We start from the raw sequence: 14,161 nt of genomic DNA, 5'->3' as shown, positions 1-14,161 counted from the left end.
AAGCTGCAGACAAAATTGGAAAACTATAAATTTGAAACTTATAAAGTGCTTTTTTTCTGGTTGGATGACACCATTGACCCGTGTGAAAATACATTTGCTGTTTATTAAAGAGTTGGAAAGACAGGAACTGGGAGAAGCCTGTTACTGAACTAACACCATGTAGTAATATTTACTATAATAACTTTTGTTTAAACAGAAAAACATAGTGTTTAAAATATCACAGAAGCCTACTTACGTCACTATCCAGTGTTGTCAACAGCTTCTTCAGCTCCACCACACCAGTCTTGGCTCTGTAGAGATCAATAAACCTATGCAGATACTTGTCCAGGCCAGCAAAGAAACAGCCTTTCAGGTCAACAGTGGTGAGGCGAGCAAACTCAGCTTCAATCTAGTAGGCATAAAAAGAAGCAAATAACAAGGGATTCAATAGCACTGATATTTATCATTTTATAGTCTCTTTATAGAGATATTAGCAATTGTTGCTTAAAGGGACACTTCACCGATTAGCATTAAGCTTTGTATCTTTAGAAAACCAGTCATGTTTTTGAATGGTCATGCAATATTCCCTCAGTTTGCCTTGAGATGGGAGAAATACGGATTTCAATAAACCCATGAATAGGACTTCCTGCTTTCAATGATGTAAAATGATGATTTTTACATAAAATAATGATGATTTTACATAGCCCAATAAGCTATTCTGATCTTCCTCAACTCATTTGAAATAGGGAAGTACTTTACCTGACATTCAGAGAACAGTGCTGGCCATCTATCTTTGATGACCGTCACAAGTGGCTGGTCCTCAACGATTTCCTTTCTTCGCAAAGAGAATGTGCTGGTCATCATCGCCTTAATTTTCGTCCAATCAACCTTTCTCTTCTTCATTTCTGTGAGCATTGCTGTCCTTTCTTCGTCAAGGGAATGATTCGTTTTTCCTTCCGGGATGTTTGGCATGAAGTTGACTTCTGATTTTCTAGCCTTCTTAAAAGTTCTTTTCCCAGATGTGCTGGATGACCGTGAGTTGATCTTGAGCTCTTGACATCCAGCCTCTTTTAGCTTGTGTCTGAAGTTACGCATTTTACATTTTAAACTAAACCTCCAACAGTACCATCCAGCAACAGACCCTGGTTCCCTCAGACATGGATGTTTTTTGATGAGGGCTTGCGCCACCATATCAATTTCCTCAGGTTCTACGTGGGGGGTAAAGGCATAAATCGCTTCTGCTAATTTTTCCAAAATGTCTGATTTCATACCTTTGGAAATATCAAGAAGGGTTCCATCCTTCTGGAAGGCTTCATTTCCCTGCCTTAACCTTAGCTCTGTATCAAACGCAAAGGCAGGAATCTGAAATGACAGAGGCAGCTGGCGAGGACAACTTGGGGTGGACTCGACTCGACTGGGGCTCGACTCAGGGGATGTGATTAAGCTTGCAGTGTCCAAAGTTGAGTCTGTATGATAATGTTCTTCTGTAGGAAATTGGAGCTCTTCAAGAGGCTGACTGAACACTTTCAAAGTCACTTTATCTTTAGGGAGATCTGACATGTTACTCAAGTTGCAAAGCTCATTATTGAACATTGGATCTTGAAATTGTACCCTCAAAACTCCTTCCAATCCAAGCTTGTTTTTGAGGATCAAGTGCAGGTCATCAACCGTGTCAGGCATGTTCTCAATGATGACCCTCCGAATGTCCTCTTCGGTTAGGATGACACGGAGCAACATGATGAATCTACAAAGAACAAAACAAATACACATTTTCTGATAAACAAAGCAAAGTCATGATCACATGTCATAGAACCCCAACCAAGTAAGACATTTAACCACATTAGGCCTATACCCCAATATTGGGAACATTCTTTGTAAATTACAGATCCACAAGCTCACTACTGAATGTGTGACACGTTGTAAGCAATTGCATCTGGTATTTTCAGGGAAAAGATTTAGTGCAGATGGGAAAAGGTAAGTAATCAACCAAGTATGGGGGTTTTGCTGTAGGAGAGTGCAATACAAGGCATTGTGTTATCCTGCAAATAAGCCAAAAGAATTACCTCAGTGTAGCAGGAATGCCTTAGGAGAAATCAGGAGTCTGCCTTGAACCATGTAGGCTGACAGGGGGACGTAGTGGTTCAGTTCTGCAGGGTCGACCACAACCAGTTGGGAATCCTCAGCACTGCAAACTTCAAAACATCTGTAGTGGTCCAGATACCAAGCAGAGAAAGGTTGAAGAGCAAAGAATGCCTTGTTGTTTACAATCACTACGTACAGGACACAGAAAAATAGCACTATATTACCCACATGCTTTCTACTAGGAGGAGGCGACCAGTGTTGAGCAAGAACTAGTTCATTTTTCTATTAACTTTGACCTGAACTTAAACATATTTTTAACTACAGAACTTGAACTCACTCGCCGAGTTCCTTGGTGTCTAAACGAAACTGTTAATGAACTGAACATGAGCTAGTTCAAAACTGAATTGGTGAAATATGAACGTGAATTCGTTCATTTTCTTTTGAACGAACTGAACTCAAGTGTGAACTTGCTCAACGCTGCAGGCGACCCTATCGGTTGAGGGCCGAGCGTGTGAAGTGGCTGAAACGCATGTGCCACATGGCGAATAAGAGCCCCGCTATCCCACTCTGAAGTACACCGAGCGTCATGTTTCAGGCCTAGCTAACCGTGTCCTAAAGAAAGCTAACCCCAAGCAAACTAAATAAACGGTGTCCTGCCCTGGGCTTAATGATTTCTCCTTTCAAAATCGTTCGACGAATAATGTCTAGAGCAGCTAACTCGGTCTGCTACGCTGTTAGCTATACTGTGAATTTCAGCCTACGTTTTGCTGTTCCGTTTTCAACGAGCAACACGGACGACAATTTCATCAAGTAAAAAACGTAAAACGTGTGAAGTTTTACTTGCAAGTTAACATTTACACTCACCTTGCAAAAATACGATGATGGGTATCAGTCTCTGGTGGTGTTGTTCCACGAATTTCCATCCATTTCCTTCTGCACCCGACCGAATGAACGCGCGCCAGTAAGACACTAAATGATGACGCAAGACGCAAAACGTGCTACACGTGATGCCGCACAAGTTGGCAGTAGTCCACTCAACTTGACATTTTTTGTTAACATAGCATGGCTTTTCATTGAGTGAGCTTCCATGTAGTTGAGACGTTTTCAATTGATTATTTTAAGTTAAAACGACTTTTTGCACAAATCTGTGTTGTATTGAAAAGGAAAAGTTAGTTATGAAAACAAACAAGCAAATTGGGTTTTACAGTGCACGAACCCAAGCACCGAAACAGGCCTGCACCGCGAACTTCCTAAAACTGGTTGGGTACCCATTCATATCTATTTAGTTAGATTTTGCCGGCTATAGGTTTTTTTGGGGTTATATTTGCATTGTAGCCTACTGTGTTTGTGCATTGTTTACCGCGCTACAAGCAAATGTCATTTGAGTGAACAGTACAATATTTGAATGTGTGCATGCTATTTCTGAAAAGTAAATAGTTAAATGTATTTTTGTTTGCCTTTTGAATATTTCATGATGGTAATGACTAGTATAACAGTTTAATGACTTTAAAAAGGGTTTATTGCATATCTTATTGAGAAGGTTAATACTTTAAGAGTTTGAGTACATTCACACTGGTTTGACTTGATTAGTCTTATTTGAATATAAGCCTACATTTAGATAATAGTACATGCTTAAGTAGTGTAATAAAGAGTAAAAGCTTTATTATTGGTTTATGACATTTAAAATAGTGTTAATTACCTATTTACAATACAGCATTGATTAAACCTTATTAAGAGATTGTAAGTACGAATTCGGGGAGCGCACTCCAATTAACAGCCAGACAGCTAGGGGGCGCTACATAAAATGGGGGCTCGTCCGGGATGGGTTTAATTAGTGCTTAATTAGGTAATTAGTAATTTCTAATTAGCGGACAATTTCAGTTTTCTCTCTCTTGGCTTTTTGTTAGTCATTCAGGGAAAGTGGACACTCGGCTTGTTGAATGGTAGAGTGTACGTTTTTTTTTGAACATGGCTCAGAGTAGACACACAGTGTTTGTGAAGGAGCTCCAGGCATGGTGCCGTGGAGAGGGATTGGATGGGGCTCATTCCTTCATGGTGGTTGTTCCGGAAGGGCTAGAGATCTCACGGAGTGAAGATGCCATGGAGGCCATCAAGTTGTTGGGTCGAGTGTGCGTGAGAGGGCGTGCATTCAATGAAGGGATGAACCGTTTAGCTGTTCTATGTGGGTGCAAAGAGAAGGTAGAGCCTAGTAAGGTTCCCTCTGAAGTGTTGCCTATTGGTGGAACAGTGAAGTGGAAGATGTTTTAGTGTCTGATGAGGACATCTAGACGTTTAGTAAGGGGAGGATGTAACCCTATAGAATTTTGGTTATAAGTTTTATTTTCATGTTTGTTGATTTACAAGGAATGTGAATTCATAATGAGCATAATGCAAATGTTAAAATGAATACTAATTCATAATGTTATTATTGTCATTGTTAAAAGGTTAAAAATGTGATAAATAAGAAAATAAGGTGACCTGTAAGAATAAATAAATAAGTTAGCTTAATTTACTTACCTTTTGATATGAAGCCAATCAGCATCCGGGGTGAGAGGTCAGGTTGGAGTAGGAAGTGGTTGAGTGGAGGAGAACGTGAGGAGAGAAGGAGAAGACACGAGTGAGAGAAGCTACGCAGTTAAGCTGCTAGTGGGAAACATGAGTAAAGCACGACGTTTAAAGTGAATTTAGGATATGCAAGTAGACAAACAACCCGTGCGTCTTGTATGTGTATGTTAATGTGCTTTGACGTTGTTATTACCGGAGTTTGTGTCGTGTTTAATGTGGAAGGATTTGTGAATTCCAAACCGGCATTCACGCGAGTGGATAGAGAGCTAGTCAGCCCGACTAGCTCCAATGACCAAGAAAGACTGCTAACGAGAGACCTGCTCGGCCCTCGTGTTTGTGGCTTTCGAGGACGCCCTTGCCTATCACATAAGCTACAGCCTCCGTCAGGAAAGACGACGCACCAGCCATATCACCAGCCCCACGCTGCGTGATGAAGGGGAGCGGACATCTTGCCCTGCGTGAGTTGTGTTTTTTTTGTTGCGCCACGCGCGAAACAGCCATTTTGTTTGTTGGCTTCCACGAACCCAAGCACCGAAACAGGCCTGCACCGCGAACTTCCTAAAACTGGTTGGGTACCCATTCATATCTATTTAGTTAGATTTTGCCGGCTATAGGTTTTTTTGGGGTTATATTTGCATTGTAGCCTACTGTGTTTGTGCATTGTTTACCGCGCTACAAGCAAATGTCATTTGAGTGAACAGTACAATATTTGAATGTGTGCATGCTATTTCTGAAAAGTAAATAGTTAAATGTATTTTTGTTTGCCTTTTGAATATTTCATGATGGTAATGACTAGTATAACAGTTTAATGACTTTAAAAAGGGTTTATTGCATATCTTATTGAGAAGGTTAATACTTTAAGAGTTTGAGTACATTCACACTGGTTTGACTTGATTAGTCTTATTTGAATATAAGCCTACATTTAGATAATAGTACATGCTTAAGTAGTGTAATAAAGAGTAAAAGCTTTATTATTGGTTTATGACATTTAAAATAGTGTTAATTACTTATTTACAATACAGCATTGATTAAACCTTATTAAGAGATTGTAAGTACGAATTCGGGGAGCGCACTCCAATTAACAGCCAGACAGCTAGGTGGCGCTAATGATGTCTGCAGGAGCAGAACTATATCAGAAGTATTAGAAAGAGCATTAGAAACATTAGGAACAGGGAAGGAGGAGTAGCAGCAGTGGCAGGGTCTGCAGTAATGGCGGGAGCAGTAATAGCAGCAATAGTTTCATGAAGAACATATTTTAGGTAAGGGATAATGTATAGAACGCTGGTCATTATCGGGAAAATAAGTACCGACAGGGCGAACTGGAACCCCAACATAAAGCGGAGGGGTCTTTTTTTTTCGCCCTGAAGGTACTTATTTTCCCGATAATGACCTGCGTTCTACATTATCCTGCTTATTAAACGGCTACTTGCCAAAACGAGAGAAGAAACTTACCACAATGTGTTTTTAGTAATCGTAACCGTTTCGTGGCTTCAGCTAATAAAATAAATAGTTTGCCACACAGATAGAATGTGACTGTTTCAGTTGTTGCTTGAATATATTTTGTTTAAGTCCCAGTCAGGGCAGTCGACCTGTGCTGAGACTCTTCTCGCAATCTACCTCTCCCAAGTGGCTCAGCCCGCGGCCAGTATAATTCTGTCAATTGGAACTGTGATAACATTGATTTTTATCTAGGAATTTAAAAGTAAAAAATTGCTGTTATAATTAAATAAATTAACATTGTATCCTATTTATTGAGTAAATGATGAACTGATGGTTTAAGGACCACTGGCTGCTTACTGTTGAGTTGCTGTGCTATTAGTGTAGACTGTGATTGTGCCATTAAACCGTGATCCCCAACTCCCATTGATTCTGATTGTTATTTCAATAAACTTGTACTTGGTCTTTCCCTCTGACTCTTCTTTGGTGTCTGGCAACTGGCTAGTAAGAACCTGGTGTTACACACTGATTTGGCATTTTATTTATCTTTGATGGCATATTATGTGGGGATGGGGTGGGGCTGTAGATGGGCGTGCACACCATAGCATTCATTTCTGCATGGCACCCAACAGGACTGAACACATATACACTGAAGGCATGTTCGTACATGAACCATTAAAAAAGAACACAATGTTCAGCAGGCATGAGAACTTAAAATAAGCCAAAAGGTTATCAGAGGACTCTGTAGCTTGCTGGTTGAACAGGTATTCACCCACTCAAACCAGCAGGCATGTGATGACATGCTCTTCAACACAAATGTGTCTCCAGTGTTCTGTCTTTGAGACAGTAGCACTTAGAATACATACTGTACGTACACTTGTCCAAAACGACTTACAGCAATGGAATAACATGTAGGCTATTAACATTTAAGCATCTTTCGAGATAAAAAGTGATTGTGATCCTCTGGAATCCTAGAGAACTTCCACACAGTTCTACACCACTATTTGATTTTGGCAAACATAAAACTGTCAGAGCCCTCCCTCAGTCTGTGTGTGCTAGAGACTAGAGTCCTTCAGCAGCAGCAGCAGCAGGCCGAATGGTGGAGAACCCTACTGGTTCGGATGCGGAGAGACCTGAATAGAAAAGAATAGAATGAATACTTTTTTGATCACGTGAGGGAAATTCATTTCTCTGCATTTAACCCAATTTAACCGAATTAGTGAACACACACAGCACACACACAGTGAGGTGAATCACACACTAACCCAGAGCAGTGAGCTGCCAGCGGCGCTCGGGGAGCAGTGAGGGGTTAGGTGCCTTGCTCAAGGGCACTTCAGCCGTGGTGGACTGGTCGGGGATCGAACCGGCAACCCTTCGGTTACAAGTCCGAAGCCCTAACCAGTACACCACGGCTGCCCACCAGTACACCAGTACACCAGTACACCAGTACACCACGGCTGTAACGAGTCCCGGAGGGGAATGGGGTGAACAGTCTGTGGATGGGCTGGGAACAGTCTTTGAAGATGCTGCTCACCGTATGCAAGTGTCACTCAGTGTAAATGGCCTGACAACAGAGGGGAGTGAGGAACCGGTAGGTGTCAACTGGATTATACAGGGGATTGCCCTCAGAGCAACTAAGAGTTAAAGTGCCTCTCTCAAGGGCACAACAGGGAATTTAACCCACAATGTTCAGGCTACTGCACACCAGCTCCATAGCTACTACCGTCACCCCATTTGACCTTTTGTTAGGGGACACCTCACCTCATGATAATAGAACATACTCTGAGTTTCCACAGAAAAACATAAATGATATTCAGTTTTTTCAGTTTCATTTTGAACTGGGGGTTATTCTGAAACAAGGTAATATAAAGAAGACATTTTTGTTTACAGATGATACAACCCATATACATGTATACAAATGGAAAACAAACTCTTTTATAGGACACGTACAAAGTGGAAGCATGGCAAGTCAAAAACAGTAAGATGCATGATAATTTGTGACCAATTTTACAACATGGACACAATATGAAGTGTACCATCAATATATGAAAAATGCAAATGAGAGTGCATAGACAACATATGTGAAAGGGAAGAGAGTGTTATTGCAAACAGCTACAAGTTCCATACAGAAGAGAAAGTGTACAATAATAAGATTAGCAGGGACGCAGACAGGGGCACTGAGGGTGGCATGGTGGACCCTGTCCAGAATTCAATCAGCCAGTAAGTCTTTGTAGGGCGCGGATCACTATGCCATTTCGCCGAACACTGGGTGAAGATTGATGAAATTTATATTTGTCGGCCTTGTGCTTGTGGTCTTACCTAAGAACTTACTGTTACTTAGGGAAAGGGGATATCTTCATCAATCTACCATACCAACTCTATCCAGCAGAGAGCAGTGTCATATGAGAATAGAAACAGGTCATTTAGACAGAGCAGACAACTTGTTATTTTGTAATGATCAGCTGTAAGTAAATAAAACAAAGCCATAAGCAGTGGAGTTTTTAAAAATACAGAAGTAAAAAATATACAAATAGCAAGACACTATACGGTGAAACGGGTATGGTCAGAATGAGACTGAACATGAAAAGAAAAGAGAAACTTAGGTTAAGGCATCAAATTACAGATGACTAGCACGGCCATTTTGGCATGTACAAACAGTTCATTTTGTACAGTCTTCTGGATTGAGCACAACACACCTTATCGTTGTCACTGGGAGAATCTCATCATTAATGCAATTTGTTCTGGACAACTGCAACAGCATTCATGTAAGTAAGATTTGACCAGTACCATCTTAATGATTGCATGAATAAAAACGTCTGAGTAATGACGGAGTATAACATTACATCCACAAGACGTCATGGCTGCTCTGCGTCCTGTTCAGACGTGTATTAAAAATTCGGAAGTAATTATCACTTTTTTCATCTTTACTTGTGGTAACAATTTGTTTTAACATGGATGTTTTACCTTTCAGCCATCTGTAGCACACCTGCCTAGGATATACTACTGATATAACAATGGACTTAAGACACAATGGATGAACATTCAGGTTAGTGCTCAACAACATCATGCTCACATAATAGTGTAAACTATAAAACAGTACCAGTGTTTAACTTCATTAAAATTAGATTGACCAAAGAATGACTATGTATGCTTCATGCAACTTAGATTTAACTATCAAGAATGAAACAACTGTGTTTCCGGCTCACGGTAGCTTTGTGGCCATCATGCACCAAACTCGCGTCATTCTGCAAAGCGGTTTTACATTCAATTTCTGCTTTAAAAATGGGCTTGAGGTCCAAACACATTTATTTTACAATTAAAAACGTAGCCGTGCTTCTTTTGATGATGGACGTTTGAGGATTAGCTTACTTGCAGTATTTGATTGCAAATGGATAAAGGGGAGAATGGGGGAGAATGTAAAGTCATATTGTCATATTTGTGTTTCCTTACAGGTATACTGTATGTTCTTTTGTTAATGACGTTGCATGCTTTGTGCTCTTGTCCAGTGCTGGATGTTACTGTCTTTAAATGCCTATTTTAACCACACAATACCCTGATTATGAACTGGGCAAAGAGCTTTTCATGCCATGCAGGACGTAGCAGAGGTCATTTCATTCTTGGATGAATTCCAATATCACAATTTCAATGGACTGAACTAGTTGTAATAAAGTACAGTCAACATAAATACGCATCTTTGTTAAAGGTGACATAGAATGGAAATATTTTGTTTGTTTGTTTTCATGAATTATGAGAGGTTGTGCATGAACAAAGAGCTATCATGAACATGAGGCATGGCCTACTTCATATGAAAATCTTGAACTTAGAATAGCATAATGATAACTGACATGCGACCAGAAGTTGTGACCGTTACGCATCCTGTTACTTCAAGAAGATGATTTGTTTAGTGCATTTCTATTGTGTGGAGACGGAGTTTGAAAGACGACTGTTTATCCCACCCCTCTGATTGAGTCCTACCTACAGTGAGTTCCCAGACCCTACATCTTGATGAGGGTCTGGCTGGTCAGACTAGTGAAATACCCCTCTGTAAGTGGATATCCATAAACATGACGGAACACATGCAATATATTTTGTTTTGGCTCTTTCACAGGAGACTCAGACAGCCTTAGGATTGTGCTCCTTGGCCCAGCTGGTTCAGGCAAGACTTCAACTGCAAATGTAATTCTGGGACTCAGGACCTGGTTAAAAAATGTGGAGGAGGGTACCACAGTCTGAATAACAAAGCAGAACTAAGGAGGTCTCAGTTGATTGGAAAAGATAGATGGGATGAAAAAGGCAAATACAGGTCAGATACCATATGACAGTAAAGGAAATATGTCTAATGTCAGAATTGTGTTACTGGGTAAGACTGGGGTTGGGAAGAGTGCTTCAGGAAACACCATCCTGGGGAAAAAGAAATTTAAAGATGATGACTCTTGTGACTGTGTGACCACAACCTGTCAGAAAGAGTGTAGTGAGATTGCTGGGTGGCATATTACACTGGTTGATACCCCAGGATTATTTGGCAAAGATGAGACAGTAGACACTGAAAGAGAGATAGAGACATGTGTTAAGATGTCTGTTCCAGGGCCTCATGTCTTCCTCTTGGTGATCAGATTAGGTGAGAGATTCACAGAGGAAGACAGTAACACAGTGAAATGGATCCAGGAGAACTTTGGGAAGAGAGCGACAAAGTTCACCATGGTGCTGTTCACTCATGCCGATCAGGTAAAGGGAAAACCACTGGAGAGCAAGCTAAATAAAGAGCTCACTGCCCTGATACAGAGCCTTGGGGGTAGATACCACACCTTTAACAACACAGAGAGGGATGACCAGACTCAGGTTATAGAGCTGTTAGAGAAGATAGATGCCATGGTGGAGGAGAACAATGGAGAGCATTACACAAACAAGATGTACCAGGAGGCTCAGGAAAAGATCAGAGAAGAGGAGGAGAGGAAGAGATGTGAGAATGAGAGAAAGAAAAAGGAGTATGAAGATTTAAAGAAGGAGGCAGCAGATGCAGAGAGAAAAGAAAATGAAGAAAGGGGAAGGACAGATGCAGTTAAGAGAAAACTAAAAATGGGAACAATAGGATTGGGAGTAGGAGCAGGAGTAGGGATAGCTATAGGACTAAAAAATTGTGATTCCCCACGAGGTGTAGCTTTTGTAGCGGCCATAGGAGGGTTCATAGGAAGCTCAGTAGGATTAAAATATGCAGATGCAACAAAGCCAAAAGCAAACTAGAAAATGTAATTGCACAGAAGAAATTACCATTGCATGTCGATTGTCGCGTGAGGGGCAAAACTGTGGACCTTTCGGGCCTTGTGTGCTGTAAAGTCCACAGTTCTATACAAAGTGCCTCTCATAATGTTATGCTGTATTACATTTTATATTTGAACCGAATGATTAAATAATTTACTATTGAAGCATAGTGTACACTAATGCCATACCATTTATGATTTGTAATGCAAACATATTACATTGAGAAACAGTAACCACCTTTAAAATAATTCAATCTGAATTCAGGATGCATAATGTGAGTAGATTGAATTCAAGATTTATGTAATTATATCTAGTTTTTGTTTATTTTATATTTTATTTTATTAGAGTGCATGAAAATGCACTCTACTGTTATCCCAAGTATTCTTATTATTTTTCTTCAACGCTTTTTGTGCGTCGAATTCAGCTTCAACCGTTTAACGTAGAAACTTCATTCAAACTGCGCTGCGTAGGTCTTACTTAGGTGACTTCAGCTATGTTTTTTTCAACTTTGTGACTTTTATACTTTTTGAACTATTAAATAAAAACTATTAAAATTTCCCCATAGACTTAACATTGCGATGATGACATCATAGAATCTCTATGCAAATGTGAACCACTCAGAGCAAATCAGAAGCCTGCGTTGTACACAGAGGCGGGAGTAACAAAAACAATGGCGGCAGCCCTGGGGGTCATAACTGGAAATATTAAATGTGAATTAAGGTTTCTTGACCACTTTTGATGGTTTATTTTTGATACGGTTTATTGTTTATATGCGACATAAATGTGTTCAGGACACACAGATCATTGTAGGTTAACGTAAGCTTTCTTATGGTAGAGTTAGCTTGTTAGCTTGTTGACCCATTATAGATAAACCACTGGATATAATCTGAAGCACCAGACTGTCTCGCTAACTAGCAGGCTATGTAGGCAACAAACGACTGGTCCGAGCTTGCTTCTGCTATTATTAGTCCACATCTGGCAAATACGCACAAAGTGCGGTTAAGGTAACAAACCAAACTATTTCCGACTAAAACAAATAGCCTAACGTTATCAAGCCAGGCAAAATTGCTAGCCTAGGCTACTTGAATTAAAATAACGCAGACCACGAGAGTCCTAGATAGTTCAGCTGTAAATAAAGCTAACTTCACTGAATCAATGTCAACTCCCGGTGTTGATCCCCGTCTTTTGGCAGCCGATTAGGCATAACATTTAAATGTTTACCACCGTTAATAGCCTATTGTACAGCCAGGATGAATATTGTAATACTCCAGACACTTTGTCACACTTGAGGGAAACTTCCCGTGCTTTATTTATCAACCAAGTAGCTTATCACAACCGAGTTGCTGTTTTAGCCACAACTGACGCTTTTAACAGACCTTACTCTGTCCAACTCCTTCACTCTCCGACTCCGACCTGTGCAAACAAACACGCAAACACACGTACGCACCTAAAACTCCATCCCCAAGTCCCCCTTAAAGGGACACAACTATTTCAGGAACACAATAAAGGATGTAATTCGGCTACACAGCCTGTCAAAATGACCGTTGACTATGAGAAATATAGACCTAATCATTCAGCCAATAACGTCGGCGTCGCATAACTGTGATTTTTGTGTGCAATGCACACCCTAGCTCTTCTACAGTCACGATAATGCAATACAATTATGATGTTTAACGTAGGCAATGTGAGCCTGCACGGTAGACAGTAAAAGAATGACCTCTGAAGATTTATCCACACATATTGTCTACACAAATTATCTCTTGCTGTGATCCCTCGTGCTCTCATCCTAAATTGCAGAGTTTATTGTAGCAAAAAAACAACCATTCATGGTTTAACCATAAATGCATGACTTCGTATCACAACATAATATCGATGTTAGGTTATAAAATAAACTAAGCCTAGTTTGCCTTTGGACTGTTCAAGAGCTCCATGCTGGTGTGTTATCTATATGATCAGTTTGGAAATTGTCCTTACTGTTTATCAACACTCATGTCTGATTCAATTACTACCTAGGAACCTCCACCTAATTTAGCAACCTACATAGCAGAGTAACCACTGAATACCCTGATAAACCTAACAGCTATCTCAATTACCCTTGCAACAATATAGAAATCATCGCAATCACCCTAGTAATGTTAACAAAGACCACTTTCCATTCAATTAAACTTTCCATTTCCACTTTCTCTCCATCCATTTACTTCCAACTATGTATACCTTCATTAAACTGTCCTCCTATCAACATCCATTAATCTACCCATACATCCATTAAACTATTTGTCTATCAACATTCATTAAACTATCTGTCTTATCAACATCCATTAAACTGTCTATCTCTACACAGCCCTTAAACTATGTCTATTAAACTATCTGCCTATCAACATTTATTAAATAAATACATTTATTAGAATCTTAAGCCAGGTGTTCAAAGCCACCTGGCAGCAACTCTCTGTCTCAGGCTTTTTGGCTCTCTTAAGACTACATATCCTGTTCAACTGTTTCCTCTACCCACAACTGTTTCAAAATAAAAGTCCTCATCATTTTTGCATTTTCATGCACTCGTAATTTCCTTGGAATTACATCTCTAGTTTTCATTGTAACTGGTTTTCTATAAAATGTCTTGGATTTGATTTGACTCCATTGTATCCAGCACTTTGTAATATGTCTTGACTTGTGTCCTCATTTAAAAAATAAACTTTTCCCATATGGGGACTCGACTTATTTTACTGTCTTTACTTCACTTTCAATTATTCACTTTCCCATCATCCCATCTATTCCCCAGACAGCATGTTCCAGACTATTTTCGTACTTCGTTGACAGGGACGTAGTGGAGGCTGAACAC

General features: G+C 40.1%; 1 protein-coding gene across 1 annotated transcript; it reads left to right on the top strand.

Moving 5' to 3' along the window:
- Positions 1 to 8,732: 8,732 nt before the first annotated feature.
- Positions 8,733 to 14,023, top strand: LOC134084188 (GTPase IMAP family member 9-like). The gene is made up of 3 exons (XM_062539856.1): positions 8,733 to 8,828; positions 9,035 to 9,109; positions 10,172 to 14,023. The coding sequence occupies exon 3, from the start codon at positions 10,348 to 10,350 to the stop codon at positions 11,302 to 11,304; it is 957 nt and encodes a 318-aa protein (XP_062395840.1). The 5' UTR covers positions 8,733 to 8,828; positions 9,035 to 9,109; positions 10,172 to 10,347; the 3' UTR covers positions 11,305 to 14,023.
- Positions 14,024 to 14,161: the final 138 nt, after the last annotated feature.

The sequence above is a fragment of the Sardina pilchardus genome, chromosome 1, assembly GCF_963854185.1.
Source record: "Sardina pilchardus chromosome 1, fSarPil1.1, whole genome shotgun sequence".
Lineage (NCBI taxonomy): Eukaryota > Metazoa > Chordata > Actinopteri > Clupeiformes > Clupeidae > Sardina > Sardina pilchardus.
Note: the sequence above shows the minus strand (reverse complement) of the source record. Positions and strands in the feature narration are given on the sequence as shown.

What these genes read in the sequence shown, in the direction of transcription:
- LOC134084188 (XM_062539856.1), top strand. Translation starts at nt 10,348, where the DNA reads ATGAAAAAGGCAAATACAGGTCAGATACCATATGACAGTAAAGGAAAT.